Below are 17819 nucleotides of genomic sequence, written 5' to 3'. Positions count from 1 at the left end.
GCACTCAGTCCTACCCTCCCCTCAAATCAGGATTGCTCCGAGTATAATCCAGCATGGTCATTTATTCACATAGTAATGAGCAGCGTCCCTGGGCTACACGACAGGACCAGAGGTGGGACTCCAGGACTGGAAGCATCCCAGCTAGTCTGGGATGAATCTGGTGAATACGCTGAGGGGGAGGGGAGAGGCAACCCTTCTTCTGAGGGGAAGAGTGGCTACCAGTGGCCTATCATCGGCCCTCTGGCAGGTCCTGGCAACATGGTCCACCCAGGCATCCTGACTGACAGCTAGCTTGCAGGCTGGCTGACTAGGAGAAGTGAGTGAGTAAGCGAGTGAACGTGAGTGAGCGTGTACCTGTGTTGGAGGTGCTGTCCCTTGGATATAGGAACTATCAGGCTGGCCGTACGCAGGAGAGCACAAGGCCCCATACCCTCCTCACCAGCACAGACGTTCACCTCTTCTCCCAGGCCTCAGACTCCTCCTCCCTCCCTCCCACAACAGGCTGCCCAGCCTGCTCCTGCCCTGGTCAGTTCTCCCATGGTTTCCTATTTGCTAATTTGGCCCCAGGTACAAGGTTAAACTTGAGGACAGGAGTTGGTCATCTTTTTTTCCTTAGATCTCTCTTAGCACCTATCCCAGCCCCCACACTAGGTACTCAAGAAAGATGGGCACTCTCAAGGCAGTTCCCCGGTGCTGACCAGCCTGGCTGGGAGTGCAGCTGTCTTTAAATGCGTCAGTTGTAGGTATTGGAAGCCTTAAAAAAAATCAGGGTCTACTCTATAACCCAACAGCTCCACCCTTAAGAGCAAATCCTGAGGAAACAATTGGTGTGGTGGGCAAAGATACATGGTCAAGAAGTTCATGTCAACAAAAACGTCCAACAAAATTTAATTATGGTCACTGAGTCAGGCTTCCACCCTACCCTGGTACTTGGGCATCAAAAAGACCTTGGTGAGAATTCAGGCTCATACACATGAAGTAGTAAGGGACACATCATTTCGCATTGCTAAGCCTTGATGTTCTCACATGTAGAATGGGGCTAATAAAACCTACCTCCATAGGTTAACGGTGAGATGAAATGATATGAAGAAATCAGAGCTGTTAATAGGACAAAAGTGGTGCTCAATAAATGCCAACTTCCTTTCCAACCCATAGGCAAGTAGTGTATGGTAGGGAAACCCAGCCCTGCCCCCCCATACACTACTGCCTTCTCCACTACTGGGAGCCAAAGTGGGGGCCGAGGGAGAATATGAAGAGTGAGCAATGATCACCCCTGTTTCTCTCTGAGTGGGGGAGCCAGCACAAAGGGAAATTCAAGACATCAAAATCCCGTTTCTGGCCTAGGAATGTGTTGGATTATCAATATTGTGTTACCATTTCAATTATTTTCATTCCCAATTGATATTCAAATGAGCTTTCATTCCCACACACCATGCTAGCTGGCCCCAGAGGCCATCTGGGCAGTAGAAGGAGTCCAGTCAAAGTTGAAACCCCGAACAAATCCCTGCCCAGGCCACAGAAGAGCCAATGGGAAGAAGCTTCTTCACAGATGCTCAGGCAGTGGCATCCTGCTGCCGGGGAGCTCCCTACCTTATAGCCAAGACGTGCTGCCCGCTGCAGGAGGGTCTCGCCTGCATTCTTGTTCACTATGAGCCGACGTGCCTCTGGGGGGATCTGCCGGGCTGTAGGTGACTCAGAGGCCTCCTCTGGGCCGGCACTTCGGGACTTAGAGGGTGTGCATGGTTCGGTGGGTTTCACTGGGGTGGGAGATTTGGGAGATCGCGTCTTCTGCTGGCTCCAACGACCTTTGCCCTGGAAACCAGAGATGCAGTCCCGGATCAGCACAGGCTCCCACCAGTTCCTACCCAGTGTGCAGATGCTGAGGGGCTCAAATACTTAACCACATAAACCAATGATTGACCAAGGGCTCAGAAATCAGAGATTGAGGGGATATATCCCAGCTTCCATCAAGCACTCTGCATGCCTTCTTTACCTGCCTCAAGCCCCCTTTGTTGAGGTTTTTACAAGTCCTACTTCCAAATAAGCAGAAGCAAACTGAGAGTAAAGAGAAGTGGAGACTTCTTTGACTGAGCAAGCACAATGGCCAAGGCCTTCACTCTTATTGCCAAAACCTGCCTTCAAACCTTCCCCAGCCTCTTTCCACCTTCCTCCATACCAAGTCCCAAGATCACATTCATGCCCAGCCTGGGTGGTGGAAAGCACTCGGGCGTAAGAGTGAAACAGACCTGGGTTTTGGCTCTGCCACCTACTAGTGCCAAGACCTGCGTGAAGGCCCAACCTCTCTGAGCCTCCCTTTTTCCCTTGTGGGGTCTTCACATGGGGAGGAAATGTGTTCAAGGAACTGTACTCAGGAACCAGACCCATGGAGCCTCATTTGCACCTGAACCTAAGTTGGATGATGAGATTCTAAACTGGGAGCTGATGCTGGGATGCCTGGGTGGCTAGTCGGTTCAGCGTCTGGCTCTTGATCTCAGCTCAGGTCATGATCTCACAGTTCATGAGATTGAGCCCCACATTGGGCTCTTTGCTGACCACGTGGAACCTGCTCAGAATTGTCTCTCTCTGTCTCCCTGCCCCTCCCCTGCTCTCTATCTCTCAAAATAAATAAATTTTAAAAACACTTTAACTGGGAGCTGATGTCATATTTGGACAAGACTTTGGGGGGCCTTGGGAGACATGGGTACACCTTGCATGTGAGAGGGATATGACTCACTGGGCAACCAAAGGGCAGACTTTGCCCTCATCAGATTCTAAGATGGCCCCTGATGATCCCTCCTGATGTTTGTGCTCATACGTAGCCCCCTCCTGCATCGGACAGGGCTGTTCTATGTAGCCAATAGGAGATTGCAGATGATGGTGTGTAACTTCCAAGGCTACTTCCTAAAAGACAATGTGGCTTCAGCCTTGCTCTCTTTTGGATCACTTGTTCTGGGGGAAAGCAGCCACCGTGTCATGAGGACACTCAAGCAGTCCTTTGGAGAAGCCCATGGGGCAAGGAAAGGAGGCCTTCTGCCAACAACCAGCATCAATTTGCCAGCCGTGTGAGGGGGTGACCCTGGAAGTAGACCCTCCAGCCCCAGTCAAGCCTTCAGGGTAATGGATCCCTGGCTGACACCTTGACTACAACCTTGTGGGAGACCCCAAGCCAGGCCCAGCTAAGCTGCTTATGAATTCCTGACCCCCAGAAGCTGTGGGACATTTATTGTTGTGTTGAGCTACAAAGTTTTAGGGTAATCTGTTACACCACCAGAGATAACTAATACATACCACTTAGCCAAATCCCTCAGAGCATTATCAAGGTCTCACTGAAATTCTATGTCTTCTAAAACATTCTACATTACTCTAACTTTCTTTCTCTGCACACCCAGAACACCCAGCCTGAAACAAATAATCTGGTGCCTAATGCTTGACTTTTAACCTCCTTCCACTGTTTCATGGACAAGTCTGGCCTCCCTTGCTAGGTTTTAAGTTGCTTGGTGGCAGGGTTCATATTGTCATCTTCTCTTTTGTTCCTTACAGCACTTAAGTCAGGGCTGGACACATCATCACAACAGACATTTGTTGACTAGATTCAAGCCAGCTATGCGCAGGGCCCTGGGCACGCAGAAAAGTTGCCTAGAAAATCCTGAAGCCAGGAAAGGAATGGCAGCAGGGAAAAGACCAGAGCCCAGGGCATTTGTTTCCTCCGGTAAATCCTGAGAACAACCAGAGCTGCTATCCATCCCTATCCTAAAAGGGCAGAGAGGTACAGTCACTAGCAGGAAGGCACTGGCTATGAGTGGAGAGTGTTGCTCTACGGCCACGAGGGTAGAGGTATGTAACAGCAATACTGAAGGATTCTGGGTAAAGTGCCTAGGTTTTTGCTAAGCCAAGCCAGGAGCCAAAGGGTGACTCTCCTTCTGGGGGCAAGAGCTGCCAGAGACAAGGGAGGCTGCCTGAGGGGGGGAGGAGCAAGAACAAATGGGGGCCCCCTCCCCCTCCCTGGCTTGGAGCTCCTGTGGGAAGAAGCCTTTGGCCAATACCCCAGCTTTAGTGTTGCAGGCACATCCTCTGCCCTCCCCCTGCCTTGCTTCTCACTACAAAGCACCATGCCATGGGGGTAATCAGAGCAGGTGGTGGTGACTGGGAGAGAAAGAAAGGCGGGAGGGAGAAAGAGAGGCCCTGTGAAGGGGCAAAACCTCTCTGGGAGGGACACTGCATGTGCTGCTGAACGTCAGACGGCTGGTCACCTTTGTGTGGGACAGGGCCATCTGAGTGTCTGGGGAGGAGCAGGGAAGAGGAAGGGGATGCCCACTTTTCACCAGAGCTGCTCAGGGTTGCAGTGTGTCCCTGCCTGGCCACCCCCTCCCCCGGTGTCTCCTGGGTACAGACCGAAGCCACCCATTCACAGTGTGGAGGCATATGGAAAGAGCCGCGGCAGTCAGGCCTGCTTCACATCCCAACTTTGTCACTCATGACCACTGAGTAACCTCCTGAAAGGCCTTTAACCTTCCTGAGCCTTAGTGTCCTCACCATAAGATGAAGACAACAGTGCCTACCTCTAATAGCTGCTGTGGGAATTAAGGACGACCACGTGAATAGCACTCAGCACAGACCAGACTTCTTTATTCCTTCCCCTACCCCGCCCCCTCTGGGGGTCTGAGGGAATGGTCACTGCTACCTTGCCAATCCGTGCCTCTGTCCTCTTATCCCTGCCTCGACCTGAAGCTTGAGGATGTATACCAACCTCAAAGAGCACTTTACGGTCATCAAAGCCTTTTACATCAGTTGCCTCCTTTGTTCCCCCAAGCACCCTTGTGAGATGGAAAGGACATGGAGTATCATCTCCAATTTAAAGATGAGGAAATAGGCTTGAGTACCTTGTCTGAGCTGGAACCAGATTCCAGGAGAGGGAGAGGGAAAGGGAAAGGAGGGGAAGATGAGCCCCTGGGTCTCCCGCCTTCTGTCAGTGCCACTCAGGGATCCCTGAATGGAGCTGGAAAGAGTTGTTAAAGTCACAACCACCAAACAAGCCCAATAAGACCCTTTTTTTGGTTGCCAATGACAAATACATATTATGGGTATACATTTGAACCTGGACCTTCACTTCTCTCAAATGTAAAGCTCACCGAGGACCGAGGACCACGTGATTTTTTTTCGAATGGTACAATGTGGAACTCAAAACCAATGCTGTGAACATCAGATCAAAAAAAAATGTCAACTATGAACAGGGGTTCTAGAATGCTGGCCCGGCTACTGATTGGTGAGTGCCCAAGAAGCAAACAAACTGGGGAGTTGGGTGTGGGGAAGGGCAGCTAGAGCTCCTTCAGCCCAACCCTCAAGCAACCTTTGTCTAGATATCAACATTCTTGCTTCTACGAGTTGTTTTCTACCTTGATTGATTCAGAAAGCTCTCTGATTGGTTTCAAGTGAGTTAAGCCCAGACAAAAGCTTCTTGATTGGATATTAACAAGCTATTCAGGCTAACATCCTGCCATATTCTTCAACTCTTCCTTAACTCAAAGGAGATCCAAGGATTGTTGAAGAAAAGCCATCATGAGCCAAACCTGAGAATTTGCAGTCTCTTATTGTTAGCTGTAACTTTAGTTCCCATTTTTCTTTTTTTTAATGTTTATTTATTTTTGAGAGAGAGAGAGAGAGAGAGAGAGAGAGAGACATGGAGAGAGGGGGAGACACAGAATCCGAAGCAGGCTCCAGGCTCTGAGCCGACAGCACGGAGCCCGACGCGGGGCTCAAACCCACCAACCGTGAGATCATGACCTGAACTGAAGTTGGACACTTAACCAACTGAGCCCCTAGTTCCCATTTTTCAAATGCAACCCCCAATTCTTCTAGGACTAGCTCAAAATACTGGAATAAATATGGGTTAATTTGGTCCTTTCCATCCACTCACTCACTCAGAGGACCATTCATCAAGGAGCCTGTGGAAAGTCTGCTGCCTTAGCCTGCTCCCCTCACCCCAACTCCCCTCGCTGCCAACGCACCTTTGCCTCTTCTGAGACATTCGCCATGTGCTTGGTTTTGCACTTTCGTTTTCCTGATGGCTTTTCTGAATTCTCAAGGCAGGCTGGCTCCTCCAGGTTATTCGGGAGGAAACCATTTGGTGAATCCGAGATCCCCTGGGCTTTGCTGGGCAAGAGAAGGTTCCTGTTTCTGAGGCGGTGCTCCGAACTTTGGGAGGAAGTCTTCTGCTTACGGGCCTTTAAATCTGAAAGCAAGAAACAGGAAAGAATGGATGTCAGGGAAATGGAACACATAAAAGCAATGCCTTCCTCTAAGATGAATCAGAGGCTTTGGGGGTTAGAATCTCAGTGCAAAGTTGTATAACTATCAGCTACCAGTATCTGATAGTGTGGTGCTGATGATTCCACTAAATGCTTCTCAAATGGACACCACACTTCAACATCGAAGACTCCCCTCTCCAAGCAGGTGATGACTCCTAGCCCTGCCAGTAGGGGGCGGCCCATCTGGCTGTACTCACTATGAGGGTAATTTTAAAAGGATTTCCCCCATAGCCCAGAGCAAATTACAACTTTCTTTTCAGCTTCTCCCCCATCCTCTTTGTCTCCTTCTCCATTCCAGTATGAAAGCAAATTTAGCAGCTCTGCTTAAGCTACTATGAAGCACACCCGGGTAGGGAGTAAATGGAGCCGTCTCCCTTCATAGCTTCAGCTCACCCACCTGATGGCCTGATTGGTCACCCTCTGAGGACACAAAGATCAAAGCCACAGAAACTCCCTGAAACCAGAAGGTGCCATGGGCCTACTTAGCTGGTGGGCAGTTGCAGAAACCTGCTGTCTTCCCTGGCTGGAAATCAAGTCACTGGAATACCCTGGGCGGCATCTCTAATTCTAGCCACAGCTCACTAAATAAAGTACTTTCTAGCTTCAAAAAGTGTTGTGGGGCACCTGGGTAGCTCAATCAGTCAAGCATCTGACTTCTGCTCAGGCCATAATCTTGCGGTTCATGAGTTCGAGCCCCACATCGAGCTTTCTGGTCTCAGCGCAGAGCCCGCTTCAGATCCTCTGTCTCTCTCTCTCTGACCCTCCCCCACTCAGCCTTTTTCCCTCTCTTTCAAAGATGAATACACATTTAAAAAAAAAAGTGTGGGGCACCTGGGTGGCTCAGTCAACTGGGCATTCGACTTAAGCTCAGGTCATGATCTCACAGTTTGTGAGTTCAAGCCCTGCATCGGGTTCTGTGCTGACAGCTCAGAGCTTGGAGGCTGCTTCAGATTCTGTGTCTCCCTTTCTCTCTGCCCCATCCCTGCTCATACTCTGTATCTCACTCTGCCTCTCAAAAAATGAATAAATGTTAAAAAAAAATTTTTTTAAGTGTGGTTGTGATTTTGACAGCTCTTTCCAGATCCAGAGCACCGATCCCTGAGAGGCACTGGGAACTTCATTGAAAACAGCCTCACCCTATAGGTCTGTCCTAATGCCCATGTACAGGGGGTATCAATTGGGTCTACCCTTACCTCTTAACTAATATTAGTGTTATGTGGCTTGACCACTAGCTGTGTAATTGGCTGGAGGCAAGTCACAACCTCCCAGAGCCTCAGTTTCTATGTCCATAAAATAGAGAAAATATATTCCACATCAGAGGGCTGGTGGGAGAATTAAATGAAGTAACATAGGCAAAACCCCTTTAAAAGGCATTATAAAGAGTGAGGCGTCCTTATCATATTATTTCAGTGCAAGCTCTTTAGGGAGGGCCATGCCCATGTGTTCTTTATTTCCCCCACAGGACTGTCCGCCATGCCCAGTACATGACAAAAGATCAGTACATCTGGGAAATGAATAGCTGCAGCCTCAGTTTCTCCAATTTGTGAAACAAGGGGGTTGAGCAAGATCCAAGAGTTCTTAACTCGTCTCCCTTGACCCTGGCATGTGCTTTCACATGTGACATTATCAAGGGCAAATCCAGATGTGGGGGCCATCGCTAGAGCATGAGGAATTGGCTATAGATGATGCACAGCTCTTAGAAGGCCAGCTATCATACTACCCCTTTCTCCCAACTAGCCCCGACCCACCAGTGGGTCCCCACACCTGTCCAAGAACTGTGGTGTTAGATGGCTTCTAATGGCAATTCCAACCAGAACATCCTAAACCAGGGCTTTTGATGCCACAAGCCTGGGCTGAGGCAAAAGAGGAAGGAAGAGAATGGTGCCTGATGAGGGAGGACCTCAAAAAACATGGGGAAGCCATATTATAGCATTTACTGCCACAGGAAAAGCAGCAGCCCCTTAACCCATTTACCCAGGGCAGGGAGGGCTCTGGAGTTTATTCAGTTGTAGTGGGGCAAGAAATTCACAGTAGCAGGAAAGAAACGGAGAATGGAAGTAGCAGTAGCAGGTGTGTGAGTGGAAGTGGCTCTTCCTATCTCCTCTGAAGGTCAAGATGGGAGATACCCAAGTCCAGAACAAAAGGGAAGGTCATCAGACTCAGACAAAAGTAAGGGGACCTGTCTAGTTTGGCCTCTGCCTGACTCTCTGATGTCAACCTGAAAGGTAGTAATAGGAGAGATCAGAGCTTTCCAGAGAAGAGAGACATTTGCCAGGCAATCCCTTCCTGAAGAGGTCACCATTGGATCTGGAGGAAGGTAACCAAACCATATGCCAAAGCCAAGAGCCTCAATTCAACACCCTTAGACACATGCATGGAGGGAGAATGACCTACTTTCCAAAAACTAAAGCTGCCCCCAAATCAAATAAGATGCATTGCTAAGTGGTGTTCTTCATACTCCCAGAGGTGTTTAAGTAAGGGCTATTGTCAACAGTGCTAGAGAAATCTCTGCTTTGAGTGGAAAATGGGACCAGATCACCTCGAAGGTCCTTCTGATTCCAAAGCAAGTAGGTTCCATAAGAAGCACCCAATCTTCTAGGAAACCAGCTCTCAGAGAAGACTGGGTGATACAAAAGCTCTTCTTCATCCTAACACAAGCAGCTGAGACCAACGGTGTGACACCTCTTTCTTGACCAATCCCTTATGGCTCCAGCAAGAAAAGGGGAAAATTATCACCACTCTCTCACATAGTTGAGGAAAATTAGCTCAATTGCTCTCTGAAGTGTAGGGATGGTACCGTATATATCTCTCCTTAAACAGAGCCGGAAATGACTGCTGGCCTCCTTTGCATTACAGTAAACCCAGAATCTACTGCCCATCACAATGCAGGTATTCAGTGTTCACTAACAGGGAGACTGTAGATGTTTCCCAGCGGCTCAGGATAAATACCTTATCAGAGACAATCAGTTGTTGCTTCAAGGGCAGAAGTCAGAGAAAGACAGTGAGAGACAGACATGTTCTTATGGAACCCAGAGATATGCTTCTTGCTCATCTGGAAATCCACTACAGAAATGGGCCTACCCCCCCCCCACCCATAACCCCTGCAAAAAAAAAAAAAAAAAAGAAAAAAGAAATAGGCCGGAACAGTACTTAGCAGAACATACTGATATTAGCCTTGGTGACAGTCCATGATTACATATTATAGCATGTGACGTAGCCAACGAGAGCCTGGTTTTCTCCTTGGGCTGCCTGCTTTTCCAACTCAGGTCCAACAAAAATGATGCCACCTCAGGTCACCTCAAAGCTTCACTCTGCCTCTTAATAACCTTTGTAGCTTTAATTGAGAAAGCAATGTTGTGCCCGCTTCTACTTGAAGTTCTTCTGTTAAGTTGAGGAAACTTTGTACTTCTTTTTAGTGAAGGGGCTGAAGGTATCCCAGGAAAGGCAGCCAATGAATGCCTCTTTCTTCTTGAACCCAGGATTCTAGGAGGGAGAACCCAGCCTCCCAAGACCCAGCTCCCTCAAGCCAATCGGGAACTCCCTGGTTCAACTTGTCCCATGCCAAGGATGCCACTGTGGCCTTGCCCACAGGTTCAGACTTTTACACGAAATTGGAGGGCTCGGGCCTTCATGCCCTCTGCTCACCTGCAGGTCAGTCCAAACTCATTCAATCTCAACTCCAAGCCAAAACCTGGGGACTGGAGTTGAGTGACCCCCTCTGGCAGCTGGAGCTCATAGCACCAGGTTTCTAGGGGTGCAGAGGCTTTTGGCTGGCGAAGAGAATGCAGATGTGGGAACACCCAGGATGCCCGAGGGTCCCCAGAAGCCAAAGTCACTGTGGTTTGGGGACGAGTGACAGCAGCTCACTGGGGCAGCAGCCCCCAGCCAGCCTTACCTGCTCTCCCTTTTCGCCGCTGCTCTTCTTCTTGCTCTGTCAGGTACTCCCCAGTCTGATATTTTCGGCTCTTCTGTCGTCTCCGCTTCTTCCTCTTCACCAGGCCTTCCTCCTCATCTTCCTCCTCCTCCTCATTGGTGTCCCACATTTGCCGGGCAGCCTCTGTCCTCCAGGGCATTTCTCGGGCTCGCCACAGGTGCCGGCGGCCCTGGCTCAGGAGAGTCTTGTCCTGGGCATGGTGGCTGCGATACTGGGTGTCCCGTTGGGTCTTTCTCACCTTTCGACGCTTAGCTGGGGTAGGGGTCACATCTTCTTCCTCCTCTGTGGGGAAGACCTCCTGGCTTCCCATGTCACTGTCTGCCATACCAGCAAAGGAGCTACAGATGCTTCCTGTGGACGGGATGTACAGAGGACGGTCAGGTACCTCTTCAAAGGACAAAGAGTATGGTGTCGAAGCAAGTGCCCTGGATTAGAAGCTTGAAGGTCTGGGTTCAAGTTCAGTCTCTGCCAGTTATTAGCTGTGTGCTCTGGGAAAGTTCTTTCACTTCTGTTTCCTTCTCTATAAAACGGGGACACTGTTCTTTGCCTTACTGGCCTCAAAGGACTGTTTTGAGGCTCAAATGAGATAATTCACCCATAAGCACTTTACAGAGTCCAACATACCACACAAATATCGAGTATCCAAAACACACGCCCTTCCTCATCCATGTTGCTGTGACTTTAATTCATTGCACAAACTCTTACTTCGTGCTTACAAGGCACCAAGCATTAGGTGAGGACCAGGAGGGGGCCACAGGTCCCTGCCCTTTGGGAAATTAGGGTTCAGTGGCGGGTAAGGGAGGGCAGATCGGCATGGCATCCCCGCCCCTGCCCGCTATGTGACCACCAATCTCTCTGACAGAGCCACCCTGGATAAGCAGAATCATCACAAAAGAAGAGTCTCAGGAAAAGCAAAGCAAGGAGTTCCTTTCCTGTGACACAGCCTGGGTTAGTCCCGCCCAGATACTCCTCAGCCAGGCTCTCTTCCCTTACATTGACCCCACCTCCTATTGAGTGGCCAAGAGTCCAGGGGTGGAGCTCTCTCCCTGCCCCCCCTCCCCACTGCAGCTGTTCCTCACCACTGAGCAGGCTCATCACTGACCACCCCAGCATGAGGGTACCTTTCCTGCCCTCCCCCACCCCACCCTCTTGGTGAGAGGCCATTTTCATCCCCACTCCTCCCTTCAACTTTACTAACAAAAGTATAACCCTAAATTGGCCTGGTTTTAGCACAACAGCAGATCTGACGATCTTCTTCAGAAACAGCTGAGACACCATCATCTTTCTCCCAAAGACTTGCTATTAACTCGACAATCCCCAAACACAAGCGAGGTGAGCAGAAGAAAGAAATGGTTTGAGGCAAAGAAAGCAGCCCTTAACCAAAGCTTCAAGTCAGTCAGACTGCTCAAAGACAGCAAATATCCAGCAAACTTTCCATATACAGACCAGGCAGGGAACGAAGTGTTCTGGTTAATCTAATATTCTGGTTAATACAGAATCACCATAGAGATCACACAGAGATCACCAATTTCCAAAGAATCAAATACAGTACAATGTGTTTAACAGTAAAACGGGACTGGGCATAATGTAATCACTCTTTGATGATTCAGAAGACACTTCAGGATTTTGCGAGGCCTCCAGGCCGTCATTATGAGCCCCAATTATCACTGCGTTCTCCATGTGCTGAGTGCCAGTTAATAGAATGTCAGATAGATGAGTTTACACTGTGCCCTGCTTTCCCATTCTATACACTTTGCATGGAAATATGGGTGAACCGGGGCAACCACTTCCAGGGCTACGAACCAACATGGAGGCTAGCAGACAACAGTGGTAGTTAGAAACAGCTATCTTCTTTTAGACGCTGAATACAAATTCAGGGACCAAATGTGATTCTACCGGCCCTGATAACTCAATGACCATTTCCAATTTTGTTGACGCCTGTCGCATAGGGCAATAAGCCCAAAGGTTCTATGTCCGTGCCTGAGACTGGCTCCAATAATCATGAGAGGCCCAAGCATGGAGTGGGTCAGTCTTCCTGAGCAACACATGCCTTTCCTCTTTCCATCATCGGCCGCCAACAGAGATGTCAAATCCCATTTGGAAAAGCTAAGCAAACGGTCCTAAAATCGTGGGCAACGCTCCCCCTCCCCACCCTGGGCTTTCTTGTCCCTGCAAGGAGCAGGGCATCTTAGCACAGTGAACCAAATTCCCAACTCTCCACCTGGGCCAGTGGTGAAATCACTCCACCAGATTTCTACCTCTTTTTGCAGAGAAATGCCAATATGGGCCACGGCTTCAGACTCACTCACCAGACTGACTGCGCGTCCGTGTGCTCAGAACAACGGGGATGAAGTCACGGAAACTGCTCTTTGCTTTCTTCTCCAAGGAACCTGGAGTGATGTGTGGTTTCAGGGAAGAAGGCAGAAATATCACAATCAGAGTCAAAGTACTGAAAGCACCCCTGAGGGGCTCAGATGAAAAATCAAGGTGGGGGGGTCGTGTGTTTTTCCTGGTCACATTTGTCAGCTCCCCTTATGCTATCACCTATGTACATCTCTTAGAGAAGGAGCAGTTCCCAGTGGTTTCTGAAAACTGGGAGTTGGGTCATTTTTGCTGACACCAAAAAAGGCTGTGTACAGAATCGATTTGCCAGCATGCCAGAAAGTTGAAGGTCTGCCTGCCTGCATGACTACGGGGCTGCTGCACCTCCACGAAGTTATAGTGAGCTGGAGCAGGTGCCAGAGAAGGGCAACCTCAATGGATCTTAAAGGACTGAGCGAGGCAGGAAGATGGGAGCAGGGAACAGTGGACAAAGGAACACTCCTATAGAAGAACAGACTAGGAAGAGGCGGTCATGTCAGACAGGCAAGGCCATGGAAACATGCTACTGCCCGTGGCACTACTTGGGCAGCTCTCTCTCATGAGGGCACCAAGAAACTAGAAGTGGCAGAGCGTACAAGTCAAGTACCTGCTTCCATACTCCAAACATCCTGTGTGTCCCTAAGTAAAGGGTTTAAGATTTCCATAAACCCTTCTGGCTAGCTAGCTAGGTATTAATTTTAAAATTTGTATAATGGGAGTTTTCAAATATGCCAAAGGTAGAGAAAAAGGTGTAATGAACCTCCCTCCAGCTGTTTCGGTCTCAATCTTCATGAACTCCATTTCTTCTCTAAGCCTAGACCTGTTGCAGAGTAATGGGTTGGCTACTCTATTGTATGACTGACGTTTGTCTGAAAACCAACTTCTTTGGTCCTCAGAGTGTACCTTATTCTAGTCACCAGGGGGAATAGAACAAGCCCCTTTTCCCTTCGCCCTTGCCTCTGATTTCAGAGGCGTAAACTACATCACCCTTCCATAGCAAGGGAGTCTTTCCCTGGACTTTCCCGGGCAGTCCAGAGCCATCCGCCACCTCCCCCCCACCCACCACCGACCTGCCCCAGGGAGCCCTCTGCAGCTCAGCCCAGGGGGCCAGGACCTGTTGAGCCTACCTTCCTCATGGCCATCGGTTCGTTTTCCTGGAGACTGGGAATCCGGCTTTGTTGGCTTCCGGTGCTTGTGCTTTACCCTGACTCTATTGTGCTCTTTTCCTGAATCTGAAGCCCCCCTGGGGCTCTTCTTGGTGGGTTCCTGGGGGTCACTAGGCGGCTTCCGGCACTGTGGAAAGGCAGAGAGAGTCAGGTCTGAGGTCAGTTTCGCTTCTTAAGAAAGCTTTCCCAATGGGAAGTCCTGTGCCCCGTTGGACACATGGACATGAGCTGCCCAGGTGGGGGCCAGGGGAAGGGGCCGCCTGCTGCCTTCCACAGTGGGCTACAGAGGCTTTTCTGGACTGAATCCAGTGCCCTAGCTAATCCCCATAGATATCCACACCCCATCGTATTTACAGGTCTACAGAGCCTGCATTCATAAGCAGGATTAACACCTGAAGTCAGTTTGAAAGGTGCAAAAAAGTGAGGTCCATCCAAATGGCAATAGAGACGGGCAGAAAACAAAAATGCCTCTTCGGCAAGATGGGTGACTGACTACATTGGTCAAATAACTTCAATGCGAATGGTACTATTACCAACAACTGAAAACAATTTCTTAGTCCAGGCTGACTCAAGAAAAATGGTCTATTTCCATGTGTAAATTAATACCAGAAAATAGACTCAACGAAGACAAGAAGAAAGGCATGACACAGGAGCAATTCAAATCTCCCCATACTTATGGAAGACAATGAAGAGGCCGAGGCAGTATTAATAATGCCACTTTACACTCTGCAGCACTTTCAAAATCTCAAAATGTTCTCTTCTCTGTTATTTGATCTGATTTTCCTGACAACCCCAAACTGAGAAGCTAATATCATCCCCATTGAACAGACAAGGAAACTGAGGCTCCAAGACAAGACGTTACACGAATTTGTCCAGGGCAACACACAGACCCAGGTGTGACTGCCACTTAGCAGGCAAATCTACAAATTAGCTCATTTGTGCCTGCAGTGAGAAAGTGGTGGAACTGGGACTGGGGCCTAGGGCTCTTGGCTCCCACCTGGGCCTCTCCACAGCAGCTCTTGCTCTTCTCCCTCCCTGCTCACGTCCTCCACTGTTTCTGCTCAGCCCGCTCTCTCCGATAGGCACAATGGCCGTGCTTACACAGTGCAAGGACTCTCTCAGCCTAACAGCTACATATCCTCATAAGCTTTGAGGTCTCTCCATGCCACCAAACAAGAAATAGGGCAAGGTAGGGATTTCCAGTATTCTAGCATCCCGGGAGTGAGTAATAAGCAAAACGTTTTAACAACGAAAGCAGGCCCTAGGAAGAAAGGAAGGGTTGTTTTCCCCCAAGCCGACTCACATGCCACCTTCTAGAAGGTTATTACTGTATAGCTCCAGCTACGGGGATGGCAGATGTCTTATCAATAGAACATTTTCTGCGGTGTTGGGGGGTGTCTCAATTCTCCAGCATCAGGGAGTCACCTTCCCCATCAAATTCCAGGGACTCCTACTACCCCGCGAACTACTCCTGCTTCTTACTCAGCAGAGGGCTGAGCTAAAAAGTCAAGTCTCAGTTTCCCCCTTTTGCTTGCTGCTAGTTCCTACAAACCAATGTGTTAGGACAAAAAAAGAACTGGGGAGGAAATAGAAAGATGGGGAACTGTTGGCTTAAAATCTCACCTTTAGGAATGGCCAGAGAAAGATCACTTTAAGTCAGGGGGAATAAAGTTAAATGCATATAAATCTGAACATGTCCTATTTATTTCTGAATATCATTTTTAGCTGGCTCTTTCAAGTGCAGACCATTAACTTTTATTTCCTAAGACAGACAAAAACAAGTAAAACAGAACATCTAGAAAGGATTTCTGTCTGTAAGTTCTGCAAGGGCAGCACTGAGAGTAAAAACACACTGCATGCTCCAACTTAGGCAAAAAATTGGGTGGATGGGGAGACCGTGTAAGATGAATGTTCTGGTTAACAGAGTTTTGAAAGGTTTTCCAAAGAATTTTCCAAAGGATGAGAAAACAATAAAATACACCCAGCACCAGATGAAGCAGAACTCTTCCTTTGCTGATGATTCAGCCAACCCTTCAGAATTCCATGAGGCCCTAGGGCAGGTGGTATAGGAGACAGGACACTATTCTAATTCTTAGCCATACCCTGACAGGGGCTGTTTTGAATTAAGCCCTGATCTTACTTTGCTTATCAACAGTTTCTTTCTCAGGAAAATGGAAGACAAGAAAATAAAGATCTGAGTTATTTACTCTCCCCTCAAAGTGGAAATTTCATAAATCATTATAGGAAGCTGCTAAGGGCTGCTACAAGGCCCCGGATCTTGTAACTTTATTCTCTGTCCTGGGTATCTGTCAGTGGGCCCAATGAACTATTCATCTAATATAGTCAGGGGCAGTGCCAGCCTGTCATCAGGTCTCCTGTAAGACATAAGCTCCATGAGAGCAGGAGCCGTATCTATTTTGTTGGTAACACTAACAATAACAATAGCATCCACAAACACTTACCGAACACTTACTTACTATGTGCTAGGCACTGTTCTAAGCATTCAAATATATCACCTCATTTACTCTTTTTTTTTTAACAACAACATTATTGACAGGTAATTTATTCAGATATATCATACAATTCATTTGATTAAGTTTACAATTCAATGGTTTTTAGTAGTCACAGACTCATGTAACCATCACCTAGTTCCAGAACTTTTTCATTACCCCAAATGGAAACCCCATACCCATTTCCCCATCTCCTCCAACCTTAGACAACCACTATTCTACTTTCTGTCCCTATAAATTTGCCTATTCTGGATATTTCAGAACATCACCTCATTTAATCTTTACACAGCCCTATGAGGACATACTATTATTGTCTCATTGTACAGATGAAGAAACTGAGGGCCAGAGAAATTAAGTCATTTGACTGAAACCACATAGTTAGGGAAAAGTAGGACCAAGACTTAAACTCAGGCACTGTGCCTGGTTCCAGAAACTATACTGCTCACCAAAAGGCTGCACCGCCCTCCTGAAGATGTAGCTCAGTGCCTGGGAGGGACTGGCATGTAGCAACAACTCAACAAACACTTGCCAATGGTTAGTGAAACAGTTATACATAAGGAGAGAAGATAGTGTGGCAGAGCTGAAGATGAACATGAACTTTGGAGCCAATGACTGGAGTTTGAGTTCTAGCTCTACCAATTAGTAGCTGTGTCACTTTAGGTAACTTACCCATTCAGTCTGTTTCCTTCATGTTCCTCTCTGTAAATTGGGTATAGCATTCACTTCATAGGGTTATTGTAAGGACTAAGTTAGATGACATCTGTAGAAAGCATTTGGTATGTTGTGTATAGTACATATAATGACAAGAATTACTGTTCTTTTTTTAATAACATTTTAAAATATTTTAATGTTTATTTATTTTTGAGAGAGAGAGAGAGAGGAAGGGGCAGAGAGAGAAAGAGAGACACAGAACCTGAAGCAGACTCCAGGTTCTTGAGCTGTCAGCACAGAGCCAGACGTGGGGCTGGAACTCACAAGCTGTGAGATCATGACCTGAGCTGAAGTCAAGACATTTAACCAACTAAGCCACCCAGGTACCCCTAATGTTCTTTTTTAAAATTTTATTTATTTACTTTGAGAGAGAGAGCAAGACAGCGAGCACACACACATGAGCAGGGGAGGGGCACAGAGAAAGGGAGAGGAAGAATCCCAAGCGGGATCTGCACTCTCAGTGTGGAGTCTGACATAGGTCTCGATCTCACCAACTGTGAGATCATGACCTGAGCCAAAATCAAGAGTCGGACACTTAACCGACTAAGCTACCCAGGTGTCCCTAAATTATTCTTCTTATTACTATCAAGGGCAAATCACAGCTACCTGAGTAAATGCTATACATATGCTCTACTATGTCATGACCTGTGTTCCTACTTGGCATGTTTGCCACACAGAAGTGGTTGTGAAGTCACTGAGAAAACCCACCTAAGCTCTATCCCTGGGGTTCTTAATTTGGAGCCTATGGGCTAGCTTTGTGGAGGGGATGGGTCCAAGAACTTGAAATTACTGGCAAAATTCCGAGGTCATTTTCTGTGAACAGGGTCTTAGC

At 48.2% G+C, this 17819-nt stretch overlaps 1 protein-coding gene across 7 annotated transcripts in view; it reads right to left on the bottom strand.

Moving 5' to 3' along the window:
• Window positions 1-17819, bottom strand: part of BCORL1 (BCL6 corepressor like 1) — a 63843-nt gene that overhangs the window by 16828 nt on the left and 29196 nt on the right. For 6 of the 7 annotated variants that reach the window (XM_042973784.1, XM_042973783.1, XM_042973786.1 and 3 more), the window contains 5 exons: window positions 13728-13893; window positions 12549-12629; window positions 10201-10590; window positions 6006-6229; window positions 1591-1812 (listed from right to left, as the gene is read on the bottom strand). In XM_042973784.1, coding sequence (XP_042829718.1) covers window positions 1591-1812; window positions 6006-6229; window positions 10201-10590; window positions 12549-12629; window positions 13728-13893 — 1083 coding nt within the window. The remainder of the gene's footprint in view (window positions 1-1590; window positions 1813-6005; window positions 6230-10200; window positions 10591-12548; window positions 12630-13727; window positions 13894-17819) is intronic. The other variant, XM_042973789.1, reaches the window with a different exon arrangement.

The sequence above is a fragment of the Panthera tigris genome, chromosome X, assembly GCF_018350195.1.
Source record: "Panthera tigris isolate Pti1 chromosome X, P.tigris_Pti1_mat1.1, whole genome shotgun sequence".
NCBI lineage: Eukaryota > Metazoa > Chordata > Mammalia > Carnivora > Felidae > Panthera > Panthera tigris.
Note: the sequence above shows the minus strand (reverse complement) of the source record. Positions and strands in the feature narration are given on the sequence as shown.